The sequence below is a fragment of the Drosophila navojoa genome, chromosome 2, assembly GCF_054131105.1.
Source record: "Drosophila navojoa isolate 15081-1374.11 chromosome 2, UAZ_NAV_1.0, whole genome shotgun sequence".
Taxonomy (NCBI): Eukaryota; Metazoa; Arthropoda; class Insecta; order Diptera; family Drosophilidae; genus Drosophila; species Drosophila navojoa.
The window spans coordinates 23627025-23651920 of record NC_142890.1 but is presented as its reverse complement, the minus strand read 5'-3'; the positions used below and the strand labels follow the sequence as shown (position 1 = coordinate 23651920).

General features: G+C 40.6%; 3 protein-coding genes across 4 annotated transcripts; 2 read left to right on the top strand and 1 right to left on the bottom strand.

The window, feature by feature from the left end:
* The first annotated feature begins 111 nt into the window (after positions 1 to 111).
* Positions 112 to 788, top strand: LOC115565719 (C-type lectin 37Db-like). The gene is made up of 2 exons (XM_089256194.1): positions 112 to 235; positions 297 to 788. Exons 1-2 carry the CDS (start codon positions 151 to 153, stop codon positions 680 to 682), a joined length of 471 nt encoding a protein of 156 aa, XP_089112320.1. The 5' UTR covers positions 112 to 150; the 3' UTR covers positions 683 to 788.
* Positions 789 to 5083: 4295 nt separating this feature from the next.
* Positions 5084 to 13819, bottom strand: sp3 (phosphatidylinositide phosphatase spermathreecae). Of its 2 annotated transcripts, XM_018113374.3 has the most exons (12): positions 13561 to 13819; positions 11344 to 11572; positions 10862 to 11279; positions 10678 to 10799; positions 10253 to 10618; positions 9861 to 10188; positions 9734 to 9804; positions 8150 to 8365; positions 7651 to 7884; positions 6515 to 7591; positions 5943 to 6093; positions 5084 to 5883 (listed from the first exon to the last, which is right to left on the bottom strand). In XM_018113374.3, the coding sequence occupies exons 1-12, from the start codon at positions 13658 to 13660 to the stop codon at positions 5755 to 5757; spliced, it is 3441 nt and encodes a 1146-aa protein (XP_017968863.1). In that variant the 5' UTR covers positions 13661 to 13819; the 3' UTR covers positions 5084 to 5754. The 2 variants fall into 2 exon arrangements, with proteins under 2 accessions (XP_017968863.1, XP_017968864.1); XM_018113375.3 differs by lacking the exon at positions 8150 to 8365.
* A 65-nt stretch (positions 13820 to 13884) lies between these two features.
* HtrA2 (HTRA2-related serine protease) lies at positions 13885 to 15895 on the top strand. The gene is made up of 2 exons (XM_018113376.3): positions 13885 to 15328; positions 15385 to 15895. The coding sequence occupies exons 1-2, from the start codon at positions 14199 to 14201 to the stop codon at positions 15548 to 15550; spliced, it is 1296 nt and encodes a 431-aa protein (XP_017968865.2). The 5' UTR covers positions 13885 to 14198; the 3' UTR covers positions 15551 to 15895.
* Positions 15896 to 24896: the final 9001 nt, after the last annotated feature.

The window sequence follows — 24896 nt, the reverse complement described above, 5'->3', positions numbered from 1 at the left end:
AAAGCTTGAGTACACAAATTTGGGATATAAAGGGGTAAATACTTCACAAAATACTGTACACACTTGTGTAAATAATCAGATATCGCCTATAAAAGACGTCGGCTGGCTGGTTGGGTCACTCAAACCAAATTCGCACCGCGACGATTCACTATGAAGCGCTCTCTTGTTCTACTCGCAGTCTGTCTGTACAGTGCTCTCGCATATAACTTCAACTATCCTAGCCAGCCTAAAATTAGTGGTAAGATATCTTGTAATAGTGTAGAGTTATTCGAATCTCTGATTAACGTTTCGCCAACCGGTGATTTGTGATGGTAGTGAGATCCATAAGTATGAACGGGTCGGCGAGAAATACTATTTCCGTGGTGGATCAAGGGTGACCTGGTTCGAAGCCGCTCACATATGTCGACAATTTGGCGGAGATCTGGCTTTGATCGAATCGCAGGAAGAGATGAATATTCTTTCAAATTATCTGCTCAACTTCGACATTACCGCTCATTATTGGATATCGGGCAACGATCTTGTCGTGCCTCATGACTTCATGTCAATAACCAACGGTCTGCCACTGAAATTCTTCTCTTGGTCTGATGGTCAGCCAGATGAGCCTGGTGTTGAGCAGTGTTTGCACTTTCATTCCAATTCTCGTTTTAAGACCTACTCCCTTGACCTTAACACGCTTCAATAGAATATAAATCGAAGCTCTATTATCATAGATTGCGACTGGGCGAAAATGTTGTCGTAATCTCTCGATTATGCTTTCAGTAATCTAACTACTTTAATGACAAACCCAATTTGCCGCCATCGAAACAATAAATCACTGACAAAATGACGCTGTCAAATGGGGAGTGACAGCAACGGAGGCGAGCGGAAAGCAACCGAAATAAAAACAATGACACAAAACAATTTCGGAAAAGATGCCACAGACGTAGCAGCAGAGCCGCAGAGCCCAACCGAACCCCAAACCGAATGCTGACCGGCATATAACACCAGCCACATAGGCGCAGATAGATTGGCACTCATACGTGCACACAAGGACACACTTCCTCAAGCCTGATAAAGGTGTGGAAACGTGCGATTTTGTAATTGATACTAAAAAGCCCTTAATTGGCACCTTAACGCTGCTGATGCTCTGACAAATTTCCCCAAAGGACCTGCAACAAGGGGCTGGCGTTGACAAGCGACGTGCGTGGCCGTGCGAGTGGGCGTGAGCATGGGCAAGGGCATGGACATGGGCTTAAGTTTCGAGTCTGGGTTTGGCTTTGGGTTCGGGTTTGGGCTTGGGTTTGGGATTGCTTCACCCGCATGGTAATCCGATGCGCTTAGGTAATAGAGAAAATCTGAGCCAACGGCAATGAATATCGGTGCCATATAATGCCGACGAATCGTCATTAGCATCATTGTCAGCCACATGATTTAGCCATAAGCAAGCGAATGTGAAGTATCAAAGTCCGACCAAAAACAAATGGTACTCATCCATAATTGTCTGGCCAGGCGCTGCTGTTGGTCAAGTGGGACTTGAGCCAATAAATCTCATCAAACTAATTCGATACGTGGAGGATGTGTGTATATGTGCACACAGTGTATGTGTATGTGTGTGTGTGTACTGTGTCTGTCTGTGTGGTCAGCATGGATGCAGGAGCAAGGCACCCTTGCGGTTTTTGCTGCATGTTTGCCAGCCTGTTGTCATTTGTTAACATTTCATTACATTTATTTCACTAGAGCGACTGGACACAATTCCAAAGTGGATGAATGGATTTTCCGTTTGATGTTGCTTCGAGTGGCTCGACCACACCAACTCATCCCCGCACATACATATACATATACATGTATGTACGTATATGTGTATGTGCTTATAAACAGATATATTTGTAGCTCTATTTATTTGCGCTCAAACCAATTTGTTTTATAATTGAATTTGAAATTGAAGATGACATTCGGTTTCCGATTGTTTGGCGTGTGGTGCAATAGCCGCAGGCCAAAGGGCCAAGTCACCCACCGAAAAGCGCTGATCTGATCTGACCTCAGCTGTCTATATGTTTTGGGTAATTGTATGCACAGATTGAGAGTGAATGTGTGTGTGTGTCTGTGTGTGTGTGTGTGACACGAATTGACCATAAATTCAATTATGTATAAAATTTCACAAGAGCATTTTTGGCTCAGTTTTCGCCTAACGCACTTTTCTATTTAATTTGCTTGCAAGTGTCAATCTGGTTGCTCTGCGGTCGTAAACTAAAATCCTCGTAAATAACGCACATATTGTGTGTGCACTTTGACCTTTGGGTCATGATGGCATTGATTTTATTTATGCATCATTTGATTTTACGGTTCTTGCAATCAATTTGTTCGCATTGTGCAAACACTTGAAATTTATAGTTTTACACAAATTCGATGCATTTATTTTAATGGCGGTTCGATCAGGAGCTAAGCTGCAGGCCATTAAAGAGTTGCAGCTGAGGGGGGCGGCAAGGGGGATATGTCTTAGTAAAGCCTTAAGTTTGCTAATGCCAGAAAATGATTTACTTCAAAATACAAAATCACTTTTAATTTGCAGTTGCTTAATACGGCTGATAACTGACTGCGGGCTCAACTGTAAATTAAAAGTCAATCGCAGTAAATGTTCAATCGGAGCCATCGAGGAGAATACCCCCAGTCCCTGGGCGAATGTTAACTAGACATAAAATTAGCATACATGCCATAAAGCAAATTCGATTCCTATCCACTGCCTTGATAGGCAGGCAGGCGCAAGCCAGCTCTGCGCTTTATATAATGGAGGCACTCAGCTGTGTGTCAAGCACTTAACCCGCTTTTAGCAATAAAATTAAGTTTCCTTCAGACCCGGGTGCTGGCTACCAGCACGTACAAGTCGAACGTATAGGAAATTAATGGTTTAAGGCAAAAGTGTTTAACGAAAGTGCCAGGCGGGTGCAAGGCAATGAGAAAGGCAAGACACACACACACATACAGCACCCTCACATGCATACGATAGATGGAAGGCAGTAAATTGTTGGACTATCTGTGTATTTCACTTTATTGGCGCATGAAAGCCGAAAAATACGAGAGGCACGAGCAGCCAGTCGCCTGTCAACCGAATTTAAGGGAGCTGCTGGCTCAAGCGTTGCTTCAATTTGAGTAGAGAGAAGCTGTGCTTAAGAAGGCGTGTAATTGAAACATTCAAAAGACAATTTCCAAGTCTTAGCACAGACACACTTAATGGACGCAGAAGACATGGACAAAGTTAAGAAGTGAAATGCGAAAGAAAAATGCCAAGCCAAAGCAGAAGCCAAAGCAGAACGAAAACGAAGCCAGAACAAGGGCGAAGGCGAACAACTGCATCGGGCGGAGTCCGGAACCAGGATATATCCTGGCAATCAAGCGTAACCGAGGGTCAACTGGGCTGGCATGAGGCACTCTCGGTTTATTTATGCTGCTGCTATCGCCATTGCCATGGGCGTTGGTTGCCACTGATTGGGCAAGGTAGACAATGCGGCCTGTGCGTTAATTAAACAAACATTCAAAAGATTGATGGCCCTTTGATTGAAAAACAATTGATGCAACTGTGTGGCAACATTAGCATGATATTGGACGTTTGGTCAAAACAGAAGACAAAAAGAAACAAAAACAACAAAAGAGAACATCAGCGTGCGGATCTTATCAGCTGACGTGCCAAAAGTTCAATATGCGTCCGCCTGATGCCTGGCCTGCTGCTGGCTGGTTGCCCTCTTGCCTGTTGCCCGGCACTGGCCGAGCCAAAGTTCGCATAAATAAAACTCCAATATCAATAGAGCCATACACACTTATGTACACATAAGCTGATTGGCAGCGTTATGCGGTCCGCTTCCGTGGTATTTTAATGGATTTTTGATTTCCGCAGCGCAGTGACGCTTTTGTGGTGGTGGCTTCTCGGCCACTTTTTTTTATCACTTATGTAAACAAGAGCCATCAAACATCCAGCAGTGGGACAACACTTGGCGCTGACACGTTTTGCTCCTATAAAACGGGATTGACTACCCGCATAAATAACCATCGAGGAAGAACAGCTCCATAACCACAATATGATAACCTAACGATGTAATAATCTGATCGAAATTACTTAACTTTACAGATTATATTACGTTTGCTTCTATGTGATCTACTGCAAGGATTAAATGGGAATTACCCGCAAGGATTGCCTTGGGCATCCTTGACAAATTAGACTGAAAAGCAATCATTTCTTATACTACCCTATTTTTAGATTGTGAATAATTTTATATTCCCTAGTATTAGATTAAGAATAGTTTGTTTCATAGAATTACTTTTACTCCTTTGCATACCCTTACATAAGTATGTCGCCTATCAAAGCATTCCCTATTGCTTGTATTCGCTGTTATATTGTAAAACAGTTTTAGACTTTTAGATGAGTTAAGATGACTAGAATACAATTATTTCTTGAAATTAATTGTTCTATTTTGATTATAATATATAATTGGTAAAGAAAATCCTAAAAAAAACCTCTTCAATATTAATAATTTCATAGGTTTTATCGCTTACTGCATCTCTTTATCAAGATATAACATAATAATTATTATATATATACGATAAATCAACTTATGTATTATTGCCATAATCGGTGCGAAGTTATAAGTCCAATTGTTTTATTGCCTTAAGGCAGAAAAGAAATTTAAGGTTGTTTATTTACTGCTTTTAGATAATTTCGAAAAAGTGATAACAAATTCTGTTGTCTGTACTGTAATCAATCTCTGAAGCCAATTCACAATTATTAGGTACCAAAATCTCCAGTTATAGGGAGATAATAACTGCATAGATCGTATGCTTCGTGCTTGCTATGTGTTCCAAATATATTGAAGCTATTCTATATTAGTAATCCAAGTATTCGGTGGCGTATATGTACATATATATTACTACAGATTTGTATTAAATTTTCGAGTGACAATAAACACGCTATAGTTAATAAAATACATCATCATCGAATAAACGCAGTGTGTATAATAAATCTGTATATTCGTTGGCGTTTCGAATTCTTCTACATTTTAAGATGTTTATTAGTTTTCTTAACTTTTATTGAATATCGCTAAGCTAATAATAATGGTTTTTCTTTAATACTCATAATCTAGCCAAAAAATGTAGTTTTGGTTTTTAGTGTTCCGTGTATAAAATAAGTTACATACGCATTGGCCAAGTCTTCTGTTTGTCTTGTCTTTTTGTTGTTTGTTTGTTTGTGACATTTGGTTTTTGTTTGTTTTTGGTTTTGTTTACGTATAAGATGTCTACATTCATAAGCACGCTATAATTGAATAATTAAATCTATGCATTTGGTGGTTAGGTCTATAAAGCATGTCATAAGTATTTGTTGCTACATCATAATACATGTATAATTAAGTTGTTAAAATATCCATTGAACCTGAAAACATATTTATATTGCTTGGTGTTACTCATGCACACGTAACATATTCTGTTTAACTTAATTTACCATACAATCACAAACAAATATACATATGTGTTTGTAAATGTTGATGCCACACATAGTTAATTAACGCACTACAGTAACAATCACAAACATTGCATATATCGTGTACAGTTCAACGAACATGTCGATTAAATACGTGCCGCATGAACGAAAATACTTATTGAATGTATATATATGAGCTATATATAGTACAGATTCCCTTATATGGAAGTGCCACGTAAAACAGCTAGAGTAAACTTTCCGCTCTAAAACTTGTATAGTAAATAACTTTGTATATCACTTAGTGTATCCCTTCACAGAGCTATTAGCTTGGACTTGCACTTCTCAGCTTCCCACATTTCTAGCAGCACATCTCGCGAGCCTGGACCACGACCTGGAGGAGAGTTATCCGCCGATAGGCTAGTAGGCGACAGCACGCTGGCCTGCAAGAAATGAAGATAATGCGATTAGGTCTAAATCGACAAAAGAGTCATCGGCTTACCTTATTGGCTATCTTGCGTGGATCCAGATTCAAGCCAATGTTCTGCATGCCTTTGGCCAGCTTGGAGAGTGGATTGGTAATGGGCTTAAACTTGTTGGCCTCAAAATAGACAGGCTGACCCTGCGGAAGGTTTGCTTCATTGCCAGCAATGCTAAAAAGTGGATCAAAAATATTTGTAACAAAAAAGGAAACGCTCTTATATTGTTGACTTATAAATAGATTTATTTGTTGAACTGTAAACCATTCCAGTACATAAGAAACACGCACAACACTTTCTATATTTTGTTAAGAAACACATGCTTTGAGTATATAACATAAATAGTATTTGTATATGTGAGAGCAATTAAACATATAAAGGCTATATATAATAATACATAATACTTAACAGTTTCATAGCTATTTGTGAAAAAACTTAACACAACATACATTTACAAAAGAACGAAAAATAGTACAAATATATAGAATATGGAGCTTGTATAATATGGGTACATTGTCTACAAAAAAACTTAAGGGCAAGAACACAATGAACAAAGCATTAACATTACTTGGAAAATCAAATGTAGAATACCGACCTTAGCCCGTGCTTATCCCCTTCCACATCCAAGTTCTCCGCCTCTTGAGCCTGTAAGCATATTTGGGGATTTGGTGTGATCGGCCGCAGGGTTGGCGCATTCTCTAACAAGCCATTGGGCAAACCAACATTATCGGTTACAGTCGATATAGATATGGTGAGCACATCCTCGGCAGTTTTGCACATGCTATCCTTTTGCTCCAGTTGTCGCATATTGCTTGAGGAGCTGGGCTGCTCTATTTGGCCGCCCATCACAATTCCAACTGAGGGCAGAAAGGTGTTCTCATTGTAGTTGCCCTTATCCAAAGCAATCTCAACGTCCGAGTCCACCTCCGGCTCATACAGGCTATTGTCACGCTCATCGGTGTCCGTGCTGCTCGAGCTATTGGCGCGTTGTTTGCCCCCGACTGTAAAAACTGCCTTGTCGGCTTCCTGGCAGAAGTCCAATACTGTACCCTCTGATTGGCGCATTACTTGCGGGTTGAGTGTGGCGGCCACATTGCTAGGTTGACCGGCGCTCGAGGGCTTCTTAAAGGTCTGACCCAGTTTCGAGAACTGTCCAGCTACGTTCGAAATGGCTTTGGAACTGAGCTGAACCAGTTGAGATTCAGATAGATTGCGAGGCATGCCCTTGGGCACATCCAACAATGGCAGTTTGCTCTTGCGTCGCTGCAATACCCCGCCAGTAATAAACCGTACATCCTTATTGCCGGCGTTCTCCAGGGCAATTCGAAACATTTCCACAATCGCTGTCAGCGATTCAGTGAGCTCCTCCTGCGTTTTAATGACATAGGCTGCATTGTTGAAGAAACGCAAATTGGCTGAACGGAACATGTGGAAGTAGCCCTCCTGGCCATCGACGCAGTAGTTCAGGCGCAGGCACAGATGCGCCTGCGAGGATCCTTGAAAGATTTTTGTCTGCTGATGCATGCCGAGTTCAATGAGCCGCACCTGCGACAAGAGTACCTTCTCAAAGCGCACAATCTTGTCCAGATGCGAATCGTACTCGGCCACAATATAACAGTCGTCCGTGAGCAACAAGACTGAGTCCACCTCTGTTTCGTTGGCATCTCCAGAGCTAAAGAGTAGTTGTTAGTATAATTGTTCATAGCTCGAGGATTTCAATGTAATATTCACCTAGGATCCGCATCGATTAAGCCCCAAGCACCGACTGGATACTGCTCTGAGCTCAACAGTAAACGACGACAGTCCTCCACCAGTAATTTGGCATGCTCCGCATTTTCGCCGTCAGTTTCCTCTGGCGCCGCTTGACCACCCAAAGCGCTCAACGATTCCGAAGAAACGTGGTTGCCCAGCATTAGATCAATAGTAGCTTGGCGATACGAGTCCTTAAAGCGCGCAAGGTAATAACTGAAACAGTATGGATGATTTACATGTTTAAGTCTCATTTCTCAAGCAATCATCAAAAAGAAGCAAGGTGCACATGAATGATAGTAAATGATAAATAAAATTGAAAATCGAATGGTGAAATACCTTTTAAACAGAAAGAAACAAGAAAATTGTAACAATTTGAGCAACTAAGAACTGTAATTGTGTGAATTGGTTTGATTGAATTTCTTTGCCATCTGCTTGAGCTGCTTTCAGGCCTTCGGTTACGATGGTCCTACTTGCGCACCTGTTTAAGACAATCGACTCGAGCAATTTGAGCTCAGGTCCCAGCACGCCCGCACTATAATATCCACGCAATGGTGGACGCGACTCGGGTGTGAGTATCTGTACAATGGTTTCTAGAACATCATCCTCTCTCAATTCGTCCGCCCGCTGCAGTTGACCTTGCATCAGATCGATAATGCACTGGCGAAACGAGTCGGCAAAGTTTTGAATGAAAAAGCTACGAAGAAGTGGGCATGACATTAGCTGAGAGTCATATAAAAGAGGGTTTAAAGATATGCAGTCTGCTATTTATTATAATAGTACTGGCATACCCTTCACCCAGGCACAAAGCAAGGGCTCAAGAGTAGTTAGTATAGTTAAAGAGTATCAAATTCTTTCGAATTGAAGTGTACAAAAAAATTGAAGCTTGAACCAATAACATAGGTGGGCGGTGGGCTTATGTGTATAATTAGTGGAGATTGGGTAAATAGCATGCGATATTAGTAAAATGAGTTCATAATTCCGGAATGGCTTTTCTTGTTCAATTTTGTTATTGAAAAGAGAACGATTGATAACAATTCGAAATGTTGATAATGGGCATATTCAGATATATAAAAAGTAAACCCAAGGAAATATTATCAACTTTGATTACTTTCAATTTAAATCATTATCATGGAATGAAGGTATTTAGATAAAACAAGTAAGAAAGCTCTAGTCGAGACTGCTCGACTACGAGATCCCCTGAACCCTACAAGCAACTGATATTTCAATAATAATTAGCAAACACACACACACACACACGCATACAAACAAACACACGCATACAAACAAACACACGCACGCACACACGCATATATAGGCGATTGCGCTTGGGTTGCGCTGCAGTGTTGGCAATATAATGAAAACTTATTTGTTGAATAATTTAATTTCTAGACGTACGATCGTAATGAAACTTTCAGAACGTAATCATAATGCTAAAATGTATGTGTATACCGAATCACAAGTCTCTAGTATTTGATATACGACTTTTACAAAGATGAGGGTGAGGGGGTGGATTTAGGGGTGGGGGGTAAATTTTAACAAAAACCGAAATTGTATAAAATACATCTTTATATACATTTTAAATTTGGAGACTCTAGCTTGAAAGATGTAGGAGATATAATTCTTTAAGTGATCGTCGATAAGGTTTTTTATCGATAAAAAAGTATCGGAATGAGTTATCGTTTTTTAGTGATAAACTCGATATGCGCGTGATATATACGGACATTTTAAAAAAAAGTTGAAGTCTCTAGCTCTTATATCTTCTGAAATCGACGCGTTCATACATACGGACGGACGGACGGACGGACGGACGGACGGACGGACGGACAGACAGACGGACAGGGCCAAATCGACTCAGCTTGTCGCCCTGATCAAGAATATATATACTTTGTGGGGTCTGCCACGCCTCCTTCTGCCTGTTACATACTTTTAACAAAACCATTATACCCTGATTTCCCATTTTCAATGGGTTCAGGGTATAAAAAAACATAATGTTAATGGATAAAGTGTGAGCACAAGCAAATATATAGAACACATTATAAAGTAGTTTGATAATGCTACAAACCGATTGGCCGAGTTCATTCCGTCCTTCATCATACCGCTGATTTTTCGCTCTCCCGTTCGTGTGTAGTCACCCTGGAATGGAACAGAAGTTAATCGTCAACAATATAGATGATTATATCATTTGAAACCTTTAATGCATTCGTGCCTGCATACTGTCTGCTTATAACATCGCCATTGTTTGCCCACAGCACCATAAAGGATGACTTCAATGGATCTGGTATGGGAGAATAGGGTGGCGAAAGCCCCAATTTAACCAGCTGTGATTGGAGCACTGCTGTTCCAATGGCCGTCTGTACCACATTCGTACGATCCAGACAATCCATGCAATTGACTCGAAAAACGGACTTTTGATTGCAGATGATGCCGCGCTGATCCCGCCAGTGAAAGCCCATGGCCCCTGCCTCCGGACCAATGGCATCAATCAATGCAGACACATTTCCAAACCGCATGCCGCGACTAATGGATAAAGACAAGTGTTATACGATCAAATAAATACAATGATATATGTGCTTTTACTCACCAATAGTCATGGAAATCAAATGTGACATAGATTATCTGTTCGTTGTTGTATTTTATCACATGCTCCGCATACGCATCGCCAATCAGTTTCTCCTTTCCGCTCTGCTCCACCAGGTTAATAATGCATACGCGCTCGTAGATGGCTAGCTCTTTGGTAAAGTGCAGCTCAAAGGCTTGCTGTGTCTCGGCCACGCCCCGATCCAAACGCGGTGGCGGCCGATATTTGTACCCGGGCTGACTCCAAAAAATGGGCACCGAGCCGCGCACCTGCGTAAAGGACAACTGGTGATGACGGAACGAGAGTAATTGCTCTGTTTCCACGTAATTGGCGCAGTTGCCCTTCTCATCCACTCCGCGGCGTTTATAGCTGCAATTATGTATATTACAGTTAATCGCGTATAATATAGATAATGCCCATTGACTTACCGCGTACCCGCACGATGACGTGAGCGTCGCGAGACCAAAGACAATGTAAAACAGTCATTGCCAATGACACATCCTTCCACTTGCACAAATCCTTGAATAATGGGCAATATCCATGTTTTGTCCTACAGTTCCGGAATATATAAAAAATAACTACCTTAATTGACCCTTAATATTCAGTACATACATTCATCTTAAGGATATCTCGGATCATGTGCATGTTCCAGAAAAATCTCTCATCTGGCTGTGGCTGGGCATCATCCTCTGTGACCACGTGCCTTTGCAGATTGTTGGTGATGTCGCAGTCGAAACTGAAGTAGAAACTGTCCGTCTCGTCAAATATTTTATGCAGCTCCTCGGTAATACGTCGCTCGATTTGCCTTGGCTCCCGTATACCCACAGAATTTTTAACCTGCTTGGTAGCCAAATTGGCTGCCTGCTGCGTGGTGGCTTTGATTGTATTCCCAGCGCTCTTGACAACACCCCACGTCTTGTTCATGCCCTCGAAGAGTTTGGTACTCTTCGTGCTAGACCCCTGCGTGGTTCTTCCACTCGCATTGTTGCTGGATGAGGAGGCGCTGTGCGTGGGCGTGGAGCTGTTGCTTCTGTAAGGACACCACGCAAAGTATATTAACAAAGTTAAATATGCTAAGCAACTGATAAACTTACTTGGTGTGCTTAGTGCAGTTGGGCAGCTCCGAGTCCGGTTCATCGGCACTGAGTATGCATATGGACTTGATTTTGTACACCAAATGTGGCGGATATAGCACACCCATGGCTATTGCCTCCTTAATAATCACCAAATGCGGTTCATACACATTTGGCAGCGAGATAACGCCCACAATGCCATGCGTAACGCCAATGCACTCGATGTCCTCCACCGAGCTGAGATCCCATCCTGCGAAGAAAAATAAGAGTTGCTTAAGTTATGGCATACTAAATATGTATACTATATATACTAAATATATATTTATTATTTAATGCATTATAGACAGTTGTCGCCTCTTCTATGTCGCACATATTTGCCTTATCATAAGCCAATCAGGCCTTTATTTATCGACATTGATATTGAATAGTTGATATACATATAAGTGTATGTATTGGATGGTTAAGTCTTAATTATTCAATTGATTTCATTGCAACGAAAAGTTTTTCACAATAGACGCTGATTATTATTTATCAATAAACAAGTATTATTCCTATTATTATTACTTTTAATTCTCAAAACTTATCGAACTAAGCAACACTACAAAAAATCAATATCATCTGCTACATAAAATGATGAGTAATCTATTTAATCATGCTTATTTTGAGCATAGACATTGTGTATGGAAATTGGCTATTTCAAGCCTCCTCACCGCACAAAAAAAAAAAAGAAGAAAACACTTTTATGACACATCCTTGACAAAAATTCTATAGAGACCTGAACGGATGTGACCGGCTGAATGGCTAGGAATTTTACATTGACGCAAAAAAGATCAAGGCAAGACAATTTTCTCTTAATCTTATCGCACTTGTATTTTAGCTTAAAAAAAAAAAAAAAAAAAAAAAAACAGACATGCTTATCAACAATAAAAAAATTTAGCTAAAACTAAATTGAGGCCACAACTCTATCGTCTATATATGCGATATTAAAGTGACATAGTGATTAATATGTACATACATATATATAGACATGTATGTATAATAATACATGGAGGAAAAGAGATCGTATCAGAGAAAAAACGACGGCAAGCCAAACTAAATTAAAAGGGAATACTTAAATATCTAATAAGTAAATAAAAAGCAAGCTAGACAGTTGTTGTAATATCGTAATACCACAAGAAATTAGCTACTTAAAACGCCATAGTTAAGTAACTTGAATAACTACAAAGTGAAACACGATAATGAGCAAATGCAAGGGTCGACAAACTGCTGATGCTACTGAAGACTACGTACGGATTTGATCGTAAAACCGTTTGTGGAAATTGGCAATTTGAACTTGGAAAGCAGCTTCTTTAACCTTGAATGAGATTTATGTTCAAACAAGTCAATTTCAAGCTTTCACAATGTAAAAGGTCAAAGTCTGCAGCTGAGTCATGCCAAATGCCGTGGCCATGACCGGGGGTAGGAGTTCAAACCGGGAATCGGACACACAATTTATTATTAAATGAATATTAAATTGCGTGTTAACTAAATTACAGAAATTGTACTGCCTGCGCAATTAACGAGCAATCAACAGGACGTTAAATGAAGCTCAATTAGAAGGGCATACAAACATACAAACTGATAGTGGAGCTATTTTTATAATTACTTCCTAACAATGTCAACATGCACACAACTGATTGCTCTAGGAATAGCAAATAGTGAGGAAACAGTAAACGCACTTAGTAGTGGACAAGCAGCATGAATAAACACGCACGAACGTCATTTACGCTTGAAGCTAACGGCTTAGCCTTACCCGGCTTAAGAGGGTTGTGTACACGCTGTATTTACTGTACTACTATTCCGTATATTTATAGACCCACGACCCATTAAAACGCATTTACAGTAAAGCGCATAGCAAAAACCAGACGTAAACGCCCACAACAAAACAAATCAGGCACAGCTAACTGTATAAGTGGGCGGCCGAAGCTCCGACTTCCCAAGTCCCATTCCACCCTTGACATTCAGAGACAAACTAGAGCAGCACACACACAAACACACTCACTCTACACACACACGTAGAATTACACACGTTTATGAACATTTACGTTGCCTGCTCTGCGTTTTCGCTTTCAAGAGCAAAAACGTGAGCGAAATGCAGATAAGGCTTTTATCGACGCTAAGCAACAAAAGCAGCTAATTATAAATACAACAAATCAGCTGCTGCCTCGCATCTGAGCAATGATTCATCTCCGTATTTACCTGGCTTTATTGTAAATTCCGACGACTTGCGATTCCACCAAAGGCTCTTGTCGCGCTTTACAAATATGTAATGCGTATCAGTTTGGAATACTTCCATCATGACTTTGGCGTATGGCTATACTATTTGCGACATTTCAACACCAGAATTAAAACTAAAACTATATTTTGTGCAACTAATTCTGTTCCATTGTAATTTCACTTCTTCAACTGGCTCGCAACTGTAATCGAGTGCGAGAATATCAATTGTCAGCCAGGCGATAAAAACAACACAACTTATCGGGCCATACACGTCAGAAAAAGTCATACAACATTCAGACAGGTTGAGGGAAACCGGCCTAGCAAACTCCGTATTTTCTATTTTATAAAGCAATAACAGACTTTCTTTCTCAAATTTCCTTCATGTTGATTATGCCAATTAGAGGTGTCTATGATAAACAATTCCGTTAACTGAACATTGTATGTCCAATATTTGCAGACGGTTTGTGTTTCACCTATCGATAGATTTTGAGCACATTTATCTGCGTGACACAGCAGGCAGCTAGCCGTATGTGTCAAACAGCTGTGCGGCCAAGTCTCAAATGGAAGCACAAATTAAATAACAATAACAATTTCATTTTGATACATAGTCACAGAAATTAATGGCGCTGCGCAGCATCAACAAACTGAATGTCTTCGTGAAACGATGCGCGCCCACGTTGTTCTATTCCCGTCACAAATCCGCACCCAGTGCACTCAATACTAACTCAGCCAGTAGTCCTAGCAGCACAAGCTCCAGCAGAAATGATAACAACAGCAACAACGAGGACGACAATAGAAACAACAAAAATGGATACAGTGGCTACAGTTGGCGCAGCGCCATTCGTTTCTTTGTGCCATTCTCGCTCGGTGCACTGGCAAGTACCATGGTGGCACAGCGCGAGGAGTTGACGCCGACGATCTCGGCGCGCACACTGAACGGTCGCCGGCGTGAATTCAATTTCATTGCGGACGTTGTCGCTGGCTGCGCTGACTCTGTGGTCTACATCGAGATCAAGGACACGCGGCACTTTGACTACTTCAGTGGGCAGCCCATCACGGCATCGAACGGTTCCGGTTTCGTCATCGAACAGAATGGCCTCATACTGACCAATGCTCATGTGGTGATTAACAAGCCGAACACAATGGTGCAGGTGCGTCTATCCGACGGACGCACATTTCCCGCCACCATCGAGGATGTGGACCAGACATCCGATTTAGCAACGTTGCGGATTCAGGTGAACAACCTCTCCGTAATGAAGCTGGGCAAGAGCAACACGCTGCGTTCCGGCGAATGGGTCGTGGCCCTGGGCAGCCCGCTGGCGTTGAGCAACACAGTGACGGCCGGCGTCATCAGCTCCACACAGCGTGCTTCGCAGGAGCTGGGCCTGCGCAATCGCGACATTAATTACCTGCAAACGGACGCGGCCATTACCTTTGGCAATTCGGGCGGTCCGCTGGTCAATCTGGACGGCGAGGCTATCGGGGTCAACTCCATGAAGGTGACCGCCGGCATCAGTTTCGCCATACCCATAGACTATGTGAAAGTGTTTCTGGAGCGCGCTGCAGCACGTCGGAAAAAGGGCTCCGCCTACAAGACGGGCTACCCAGTTAAGCGGTACATGGGCATCACCATGCTCACCCTCACCCCCGACATACTCTTTGAGCTCAAGTCCCGAACGCAGAACATGCCGAGCACTTTGTCGCATGGCGTCCTCGTGTGGAAGGTAATTGTGGGCTCACCAGCGCATAGGTAAGAGACATTTCATTTCCATTAGTTTCCAGTTTAATCCTCTTCTCCCTTCTCAGCGGAGGTCTCCAACCGGGTGACATTGTGACGCACATTAACAAGAAGGAAATTAAGAATTCTTCTGATGTTTACGATGCGCTCGCAGACGGTAAAAAGGAATTAGATATTGTCATAATGCGGGGCGTTAAGCAAATGCGCGTAACCATAACGCCAGAGGATCCTTGATACCAGTCCAATCCAGATACAAACTTTAGTCTTTTAAACGCTTTTCAATTTGGTGAATTGGCTATTACATAAATTTGTATAATGTTTTGTGATTTGCTATAGAAAAACGAAACAGGCAGTCCAGTCCAAAGCAAATGCAGGTCGCGTTCACGTAGCAATCAGCTAGTTGTCATGCTGCGCAGTAAACTCAATACAAATTTGATCAAATTACAGTGTTTGCCTAAGACTAATTGTTATTTGTATTAAGGAAATACAGATAAAGTGTATTTCTTCAACAATGAAAGCTAATAATGCGATATATGTATATTATATAAACGAACTTTCAACAATGAATTGTTCAAGAAATTTGCAAAGTTCAAAAAATTCTTATACTTGAAAGGGGTGTTCAGGGTTAGCAAGCAGAAAGAGGCGTGATAATCAGCTGAAAATGGTAAAGTATTAAATTTTTTAATATAGACATTTATCATTGTCTGTCGCATACATTCATAATAGGATTTAAATTTCTATCGATAGCCGATAAATTATACCATTCTTTTCATTATCGATAAGTATTTGGTATTTTAATTTGGTTTCTTTTCAGCATAACGTAAATAATTTAAAAGCTGAGGAATTGATATAGCCAAATTTTATCTGATGAGAAGCATTTTCAATTTCAAATGCCCGCGTCTCGGAAAAAACTGAATTAAAGTATTGCCAAATAAGTATGCCTGGTGCAGGGCATCTCGTAGTCGTTCACTGCAGACTAGAGCACTCATTTTTGTTTTTATCTTTCGCTATTTTGTGAATAACAACTATATCGTTACTTCATTTACGCATCCGTTGCGTTTGCTTAAGCGTCTGCAAAAGATCTTCGATTTCTCTTTGGACGTCTGCCTCTGCCTCTGCCTGTCTGTCCGTTCCCGTCCGTACGTCCGTTCGAACAGCGACAAAAATGTATTTACGCTAATTGAAATATCTTGCGTTGCGATCAATCGATGCCATATTTTTTCTTCGCTTTTTTTTTTGTAGGCCAAAACTTGGCACAGCAGCAGCAGCAACAACAAAAGCGTCGCCAGCTCCAAAAACCGAAATGCAAATTTCAATAAATTTATGCAACTGCGTTCGCTTTTTATTTTTGTGGGTGACAAGGCAGACGATGATGATGTTGTAGTTGCTGTTGCTGTTGTTGTTGTTGTTGCTTTGTGTCGTTGCGTGAAAAGTGAAATTCTTGTGATTATTAATTTTATTTTCGCTTTTGGCAATATGCCTGCCTGCCTGACTGTGCCTACCTGGGTCTCTGCCAGTCTGCTACGCTTTTTTGGTCTTTGCACATAAATTCACTTATTGAATTCACTTTTCGCCCCAGACCCAGACCCAGCAGTTGTTGCTGTTGCTGTTGTTGTTATGCGTGGTTTATGCGGCATCGGCCTTTATGACACTGTTGGCACTAAGTTACCTTTATTGCATATAAGCCGCACGCATAAACGCTGCTTTATGTTCATAAATTTGCCAATACTCGACGGGGTTAAGCAAACAGACCTCTTTTGTCCACATGGCGCTTCGACTTTCTTCTGCTGTCCCGGCCAAGTCGTCTCGCCTCTCGCCGGATCTCGTTTCTCCTCACCTCAACTTTGGCTACAACTAATTGAATTACTATTTCGAATGACCACAAATTTTGCAATTAACTTGCGGTCGATCTTAACGAATTCTCAGCTCGTTGTTGTTGTTGGTGTTGTTGTCTTTTTATAAATCGCTTGAATTACAAAGCTGTGAGAAATCAATTGGCTCGTCTATATTAGTTTTTTTGTGAAAGGTTTTTGTATTCAAATGATTCCAAATATATAATCAAAATTAATTTTAATATTTCTATTACAACTTACGTTTGATATATATTACGATTTACTTTTGATATTCCTTTGATCCTAGGTTGTCAATTAGAGTATAATGTACTATTAAGACATATGCTATATCGTATTTGCAACGCCTCTAGTAGGCGTAAAGAAAACATCTGAACACTTTAGCGCATCCTATTTATACAATCAAGTCCCTAGCTTCAATAGTGGCAAAATGGATTACGCGCATGTGGATAGGTGGACAGACGGACGTAAAGACAAATGCTCAAAGCTTACAGAGCTCCTCATTGAAGATTGTGGAAAATCGAATATATATTATGCAATTCAAAAACTAAGCTATAAGGTAGATCTGTAGATATATGCATCGCCAATTGATGGCTGATCTACATATATATACATAATCATTTCAATTGTGACACATTAGCTACATATGTAATGATATAAAGTATTGTTGCAGAGCATCAAAGTTTCGTTAGAGAAAATCCATAATTTTATTTACATTCAATATAGATATACAACTTATTTTCAAATCAAGATCATAGGCGTGTGGATGCTGCGGTTGGCTTAGCAGCGCGTCGTTTATTTTTTTGTGGCTGATCAAGTTCACACGGCTGTCTACAACAGCTCAACAACAACAATGCTGACAAGTCTATTAATGTTTTACACTGATTTACACTTTCGTAAATGGCAAAAATTATAGCACAAAGTGTTGGCTCGGTCAGCATTTGGCTCGGCTTCCAGACAGCGCGCCAGCGCGTTGGCTATTCGTAATTATTGCATATTATATTGATGAGGGTCAGTCGGGCACATCCATCTCGCGATTGAGTTATTAAACGTGCTGTTAATTGCAACACCTGACAGGTAAGCTGCTGTTGCCGTGTTGCGATGATGCTTTGTCGCGTTAACCCAAAAATGTCAGACACAAGATTTTGCACGTGTAATTATGTGTTGGGCATTGCCATTTGATGCGCTGACGCGACCTCAGCACGTTTGCGAGCTTTGGCACCTAAAGCGCGACCCGGCAGCAGCAATAACAACAATGATCACAACAACAACAACAACAGCTACAACTGAATTAACAATAACAACAACGACTTTCTCAAATGCTGTTCCCATGAACTGCTCACATTTAAAGGTATCGGCAGGCGCAATGAAAACTGCATAAAAATTGACTGCAGCAACAACAACAGCATCAACATGCTTAACATTAAAGTTCATGACACACAACTGTAAAATATTTCAGTGCCTGCAACTTTTACCATCGATAACAAATGGCTGCGACTTAGCGCCCCCAAAAGTTCAAGTCCCGCATATGAAAAGTTCTCCTCAAACGTCGGCCAGGGACAGGAAGTCAACGCCGACGCCGACGCCGACATCAACTTCAACTTGAACGTTAACATCTAAGACGAAAAAAAGCAACGAGGAACGTCGAGTAAAGAGTAAAGCCAAGAGCAACGGCTGGACAGCCGAATGCGCAGAGCCAATGGCCAATGCCTTGGGCCATAAATCATTTAAATATGCCAAAAACTTACATAATAATTCTGGCAAAGCGATCATGCGAGCGGGCCTCAAGATGATGATAATTGACAACTGGGCGTCGGGGCTGAGTCCGAGACTCACTCCAAGTCGTAGAGTCTCTACCAAGGCAGAGCTACACACACACACACATCTGCACATATATATGCATATAAGAAACTGTGTCTCTTGGCATCGATCCCGTCATTCCGCCAGCATTAATCAAGAGATCGAGAAACACTTTTGCTCGCCAAAACGAGTCGAGCTAATGAAGTCATCGTCATCATTATCATCATCAGTGGGGCAACTGTCCAAATTGAAATGTATTCAAATGTGCCATTTTATGCGGCGTGCCAAATCGTAATGGATATGACGACGCGACGGTGGACCTCACTAAATTAGCGAATGCATTAAATCAAATATCGTGGAAAATCAGGAAAAATTATGATGATTACGCGGAAATGTGTGCCAATCGCCGGCCACTGGGCATACAAATACAAATTTATGAAATTGCACAAGCGAACAAAAAAGAAAAAATTACTAAATTATTGCAACAATTGTCGGTGGTCGTTGGTGGAGTTGGAGGTGGTGCTGGTGGTGGCGGGTCGCCGCTGGGCGCTGCTGCACTGCAGAGTTTTCATTTACATTTTGCACCAGGCACAAAAACCACATTGGCTAAACGGCCAACTGCGACTGAGCGGCCAGCAGCTTAGTGGGTCAGTTTACAGATCTGAGGCCTGCCTAGCCCGGCACCGCTGTGGTGCACGCTGGCCGCTGGCCGTGTGGAGTGTTGCTCAAATATTTGCGCTGGCGTAAAAAGTCATTATCATTAATAATTTGGAAAATTTCACCTGCTGGAAAAGCGCGCGCAGTTGTTTTCTTTATTTAGGTAAATTCATCAATTACGCTCGAGTGAGGCGGCCTCCAGTTCGTTGCCTAAGTCGTTTGTTTTGCTGCGCTGATCTGATCTGGCGCCACGATTGAGAACGCTGTCAGCCAGAGCTCTAGCCCCCTGCTCGCCCGCAACTGTTGCTGCCTCGTGCATTATCTGTCAAATGTCAAGCGATTCTGATTGATTTGTTGGCTCTGCGGCTGCGACTGGCAGACGAGACAAACATCTAGCGATTTATGTTCGATTTCAGTGCACAAATGCCTCTTGACCATTTTCGACAAATTATGCAAAAATCCGTAAATGCCGCTCAAGCGCTTCAAATCGATTGAATGGAATGATGTCATCGTAATACTGTCGGCCGGAAAGCGAACTCGCACAGCTGAATGAAACTCTTTGGCTAAGAAATCGGAAATCAGGCCACCTGAATCACTTAATTGTTGCGATTTTTCACAAAATTGAAACATCTTCCGGCATAAGGAGTCGTCCGTCGTCCGTTGTCCGTCGTTCGTCGTCTCTGTCGCCGCAGTTGGCGGAGCTGGAGCTGAGCCAAGACATACGATGTGTGCGCCGAAATTAGTTTTTCGCATGATGCCTGGCCCGAGGCGTGAAAAGATTTTCGCATGCAAGGTGCGGCATTAAGGCGGCAACTCTAGCAACAACAACAATAACAACAACAATGGCAACAACAGCAGCAGCTGCCGCAAGCAGCGCAGCAAGTGTTGCTCTAATTTATAAAATGCTTTTTGCTACCAACTTGGCTGAAAGAAAAAAAAAAATATTTAAAGAAAAAGCAAGAGTGCTTTATTTGCAAGTGATCGACTAGAAGATACCCTGCAGCAGCTGTTGAGTTGATGTTCTACTAGCTAAGCTGAGTAGAGTTACGCTCTGGATTTCTATGGTTTCATATGGCTTACCAAGCATGATTATCATAGGTTAAATATGATCGAATGAATCACAGAATATATATATATAATTCCAAGACGAAGTCATGAATAAATCCTCAATAAGTATTATATCATATATTGAGGTTAGAAACTATTGTATAAAAACTCTAAATGACTTTCTAGCTATAAAAACAAACGATATGTGATCAAATAACTCAGGCTAGTTTGATCAATTGCATGGATAGTTAGTTAGTTTATCGATATCTATGGTTCTGATGGGAACATAAAGATGGAAAGTGTATATCTCAATATGTTCATATATAGATATAGTTTATATATAGATAGAAAGAGCAATAGTATAGGCCCGATCAACTCAACGATTTCTTTACTGTTATAAAAAAAAAAATCCTTTACGGTTGATTGACTAATTGATATTCTTTATATATACATATATATAGTATACATATACTATATAAATAAATAGTAAAATATTTTGAGGGAAAATGAGAAACAGAAAACAATTTGTTTTATAGATAACATTAATATATATATATATTAAATATTTTACTATTTAAGCAATATTATTTTTTTTTTAATACATATTTTTTAATTTTAGAACAGCGAGAGTAGATTATTATACATATTTCAACAATAGTATTACTATTATTATTATTTTTTTTTTTTAATTACAGCCAAGATCAGTGAAAACCCATTAAAACATTATAATTATTAATTTATATTTTTTTTATTACATCCAGAATGAAATAAAACTTAAGTAAGACTTGTAAAGTAATTTGAACTATACTTAATTTAAATTAATTTCAACCATTTCTTTTATAGCTGATACAAAGTTTTTACAGGTGTTTTTATAACTTCGTATGGCTGTAGCTGCAGCTACCCTAGTGGTTGGCTTTGATAGCTGTAGAGTATCTTATACAAATTAATTGCTTTGCGGTTCTCACACACGAGAGTACGGCGAAAATTTCACTTCTTTTTCAAATTCCGCTGCGCGTTGAAGCGATGCTCGACGCTTGAGGCATTTCTTTCACACTTTTTCCCAAGAGTTGCTGATCTTGTTGTTAACGTTGCTGTCGCTGCTGTTGCTGTTGCTGTTGTTGCTGCGGCTGCTGCTGCTTGTGCCTTTGTTTATAACGCATGAAGCGCTGTCCCAAGTCGCCCACCCATCATAAATGCCGTCACATGTTTTAATTAAATGCCAGACAGCCAGCCGGCCCGGGAAATAGGCACAAAGCTCTAAAAGTTTATTTTTATAAGCCACATTAATTGAAATTACAACAGACGCAGCCTACCGACTTGGCTGGCTGCCAGCTTGCTTTTTTTTCTCTTGATTTTTATTTTAGCAATAATTTATTTTTACTATTTCTTCGCAGATGTCACATCGTTGACAATGTGGCAAACGGCGCAGTTTGGCCGAAGCCCCCTGCAACACTTTCTCCAGCATTTTTCTCTCTCTCTCTCGTTTGTGTGAACACAAAAGGCATTTTTACGGATTACCACTGTCATCTCTGTTGTTGTTGTTGCTGGCTGGCTGGTAGTTCAATTTTATGTTCTATTGCTGTCATAAAAGCATAGAAATAGCCATGGACACAATATGAGCTGCTGCACGCTTTGTCTCATAGGCGACCCAGTTCGTTGCCTAAGTCTTTTGTTTCTCAAACAGCTGTGCGTGGGGATGGGGCTAGCTTCAGCAATATGCAATAAATGTATATGAACTGCAGTCAAGTTGTGCTCAACACATGCATCAATCAGTTCGACCAACTGCGCATGCAATGCGAGCTGAATGCTGTTTTCATAAACAACATCGAGACTCATGCAAAATGTCATTAATTTCCACTCGGCAAGTGCCAAAACAGAGTAAAAGAAGCAACTGCAACAACAACAACAACAACAACAACAGCAACGACAACGACAAACTGTGCTCCAATCAAGTCGAGCATTTGTCTCATCGCTTAAACATTTCAATTTCACTCGCAACTCTGTGCGAAGTTTCTTTAATTTATGGCCACTAAATTACGTATCCGCGCTGCAGTCCCGGCCAGCCAGTGATTAATGATCTCGACTAGCTGCTAGTCAGAGCTTCAAGTGTCTGACTTCCTAACGATACAAATGTACCGCTATCGCACAGTACAGTAGCAACATGCATGCATGTTGCGGCAACATGTTGCCAACCGCACGCTAATCAGGTTAATTGTCTTTCAATTCCATTGGACTAACTACAGCAGCAGCAGCAGCAGCAGCAGCAACAGCTTCCGTTCATACCGCCAGCTAATTCAAAGCCATGGCAATTTATGGGCTGAGCTGGCAGCTAATTCAATTAATGTTGGCCAATTCGCTGACACAAATTTGAAAATCACAAAACACAAATTTAAGGTAGCAGCAGCTCAGTGAAATTGAATCTATGAAAAGGAAAGTTGTCGCCGCTGCTGGCCATGAATTATGGCAATTTGATGGCAGCCCGCCAACAGCGGAACAACGGCCATTCACAGTGTTTATCTCGAAAGAAAAACGCGAAAATCCTTAAAGAAAAATGCACATATTTAACTAATGATGGTCACTTAACGCAAACTTAACGACAAATCAACGCCGACAGCGGCAACAACAGCAACACCAACAACAACCGACAGCAACCGCAACAACAACTTTCCCAGACAAAACGTCGCTGAGTGGGCGTAGGGGAAAAAAGGTATACAAAATATATATAAACATAAAAATTATTAAATGCCTTGCTGATTATGCGCAGGCAGCGTCCGGCGATTTCATGAAACTCTTGGCTCCACCGTTTTGTTGTGCTTGCTGATGATGCAGCGCTTGTTGCCGTTGCTGTTGTTGCTGATGACAACAACAATAATATTGTTAATGATAATGCTTATGAGTTTTCCTTGTAACAGCTTCAACAATACTAACAACAACAGTGGGAGAGAGAGACAGAAACAGCTGCGGCAACAGCAACAGCAACAACAACTGTTGTTGTCGCTGTTGTTGCAAGCCGATGTTGTCAGAGTGATAAACGTTGTTCATGTGCAATTAGTAAAAATATTTCATAGCAATAAAAAGAAAATAACAACCAAAATAGATAAACAGAGTTGTTAGACTTTGAAATACCCAGTGCGTAAATTGTCAGCAATGCGATATGTAAATTGTATTGGCAATGATTTAATAATAATTTTGGAGGATCTTTTTGTAGTTTAACAAGTTTTGCATGAGTAACTCAGTCCTGACTCTGTCAACAATTTGTTAGAGACTTTGAGCTCAGCTTGAGTTGCTCGGTGAATCGATTGAGATGATGCTTGAGAAGTTATCTAAATTGACAGAGGCAGAGAGGGAGAGAGAGAAAAAAATAGAGAGAGTGAGTGAGGGAGAGAGAGAGAGAAAGAGAGAGGAGAGACAGACAGAGATGATAAAAGACAAATATTCGATGGGTTTCAAATCTGGATTGAATTGAGCTGTACACCAATTTAAAGATGGATCTTGACTTAAAATGTATAAAATATCCACCTAAACTTAGCCAGTGACCGTTACGTCCTAAACTATTTCTTCCCTTCAAATATTCATGTATTTATCTTTCAAAACATTCTACCAAATTAGAGTTTTAATCTGCTTAAAGCATAGCAAAGCATAGCAAATATTATTAATATTTTCTTTTTCTTATATAAATAAAATCAAGATTATTTGTAGGAATCGACCTCCGCTGCAATATTTAGTTCTGAGATCTGAAATGAAGACATGCCCAAGCCTAAAGTTCAACAAAATCAACACTAAGCAATACCCAAAAAGTATGCTACCTCAAAACGAGTTCATTCCATATATGAATTTACAATATTTTAATAGACTTGCTTCGAAAAGCTCTCTACATAAAGAAATTTGGTTTTAAATTCATTGAATTCAAATTATTATTAGTAATTCTTAATACACTTTTTTTGGGCTTTAATATGCTATTTGCTTTCTGTTTTATAGTAAACAATAACAAAATATATTAACAATAAATGACATTAACCGAATGGGTTGAACTCCAATGAGACCAATCCATACATTTACATTTACATATTTAGTTATAAATAACTAAGTCTACTCTCTATTTAGCAATCCGGAACGTGAAGTCTTTTTAAGCTCCGACTGTTATTTGTGTTGTCCATTTACAGATTCGCCAATTTATCAAAATCAATATTCTACTGATAATTTATAGGGTAACGACAACATAATAT

Excerpts from the sequence above, each read along its gene's own strand:
- LOC115565719 (XM_089256194.1), top strand. The coding sequence starts at position 151 with ATGAAGCGCTCTCTTGTTCTACTCGCAGTCTGTCTGTACAGTGCTCTC. Across the intron at positions 236-296 it reads TCCTAGCCAGCCTAAAATTA|CGGTGATTTGTGATGGTAGT; the intron begins GTGGTAAGATAT and ends CGTTTCGCCAAC.
- sp3 (XM_018113374.3), bottom strand. The coding sequence starts at position 13,660 with ATGATGGAAGTATTCCAAACTGATACGCATTACATATTTGTAAAGCGC. Across the intron at positions 11,573-13,560 it reads GGAATTTACAATAAAGCCAG|GATGGGATCTCAGCTCGGTG; the intron begins GTAAATACGGAG and ends TTTTCTTCGCAG. Across the intron at positions 8,366-9,733 it reads GGAATGAACTCGGCCAATCG|CTTTTTCATTCAAAACTTTG; the intron begins GTTTGTAGCATT and ends ACTTCTTCGTAG.
- HtrA2 (XM_018113376.3), top strand. The coding sequence starts at position 14,199 with ATGGCGCTGCGCAGCATCAACAAACTGAATGTCTTCGTGAAACGATGC. Across the intron at positions 15,329-15,384 it reads GTGGGCTCACCAGCGCATAG|CGGAGGTCTCCAACCGGGTG; the intron begins GTAAGAGACATT and ends CTCCCTTCTCAG.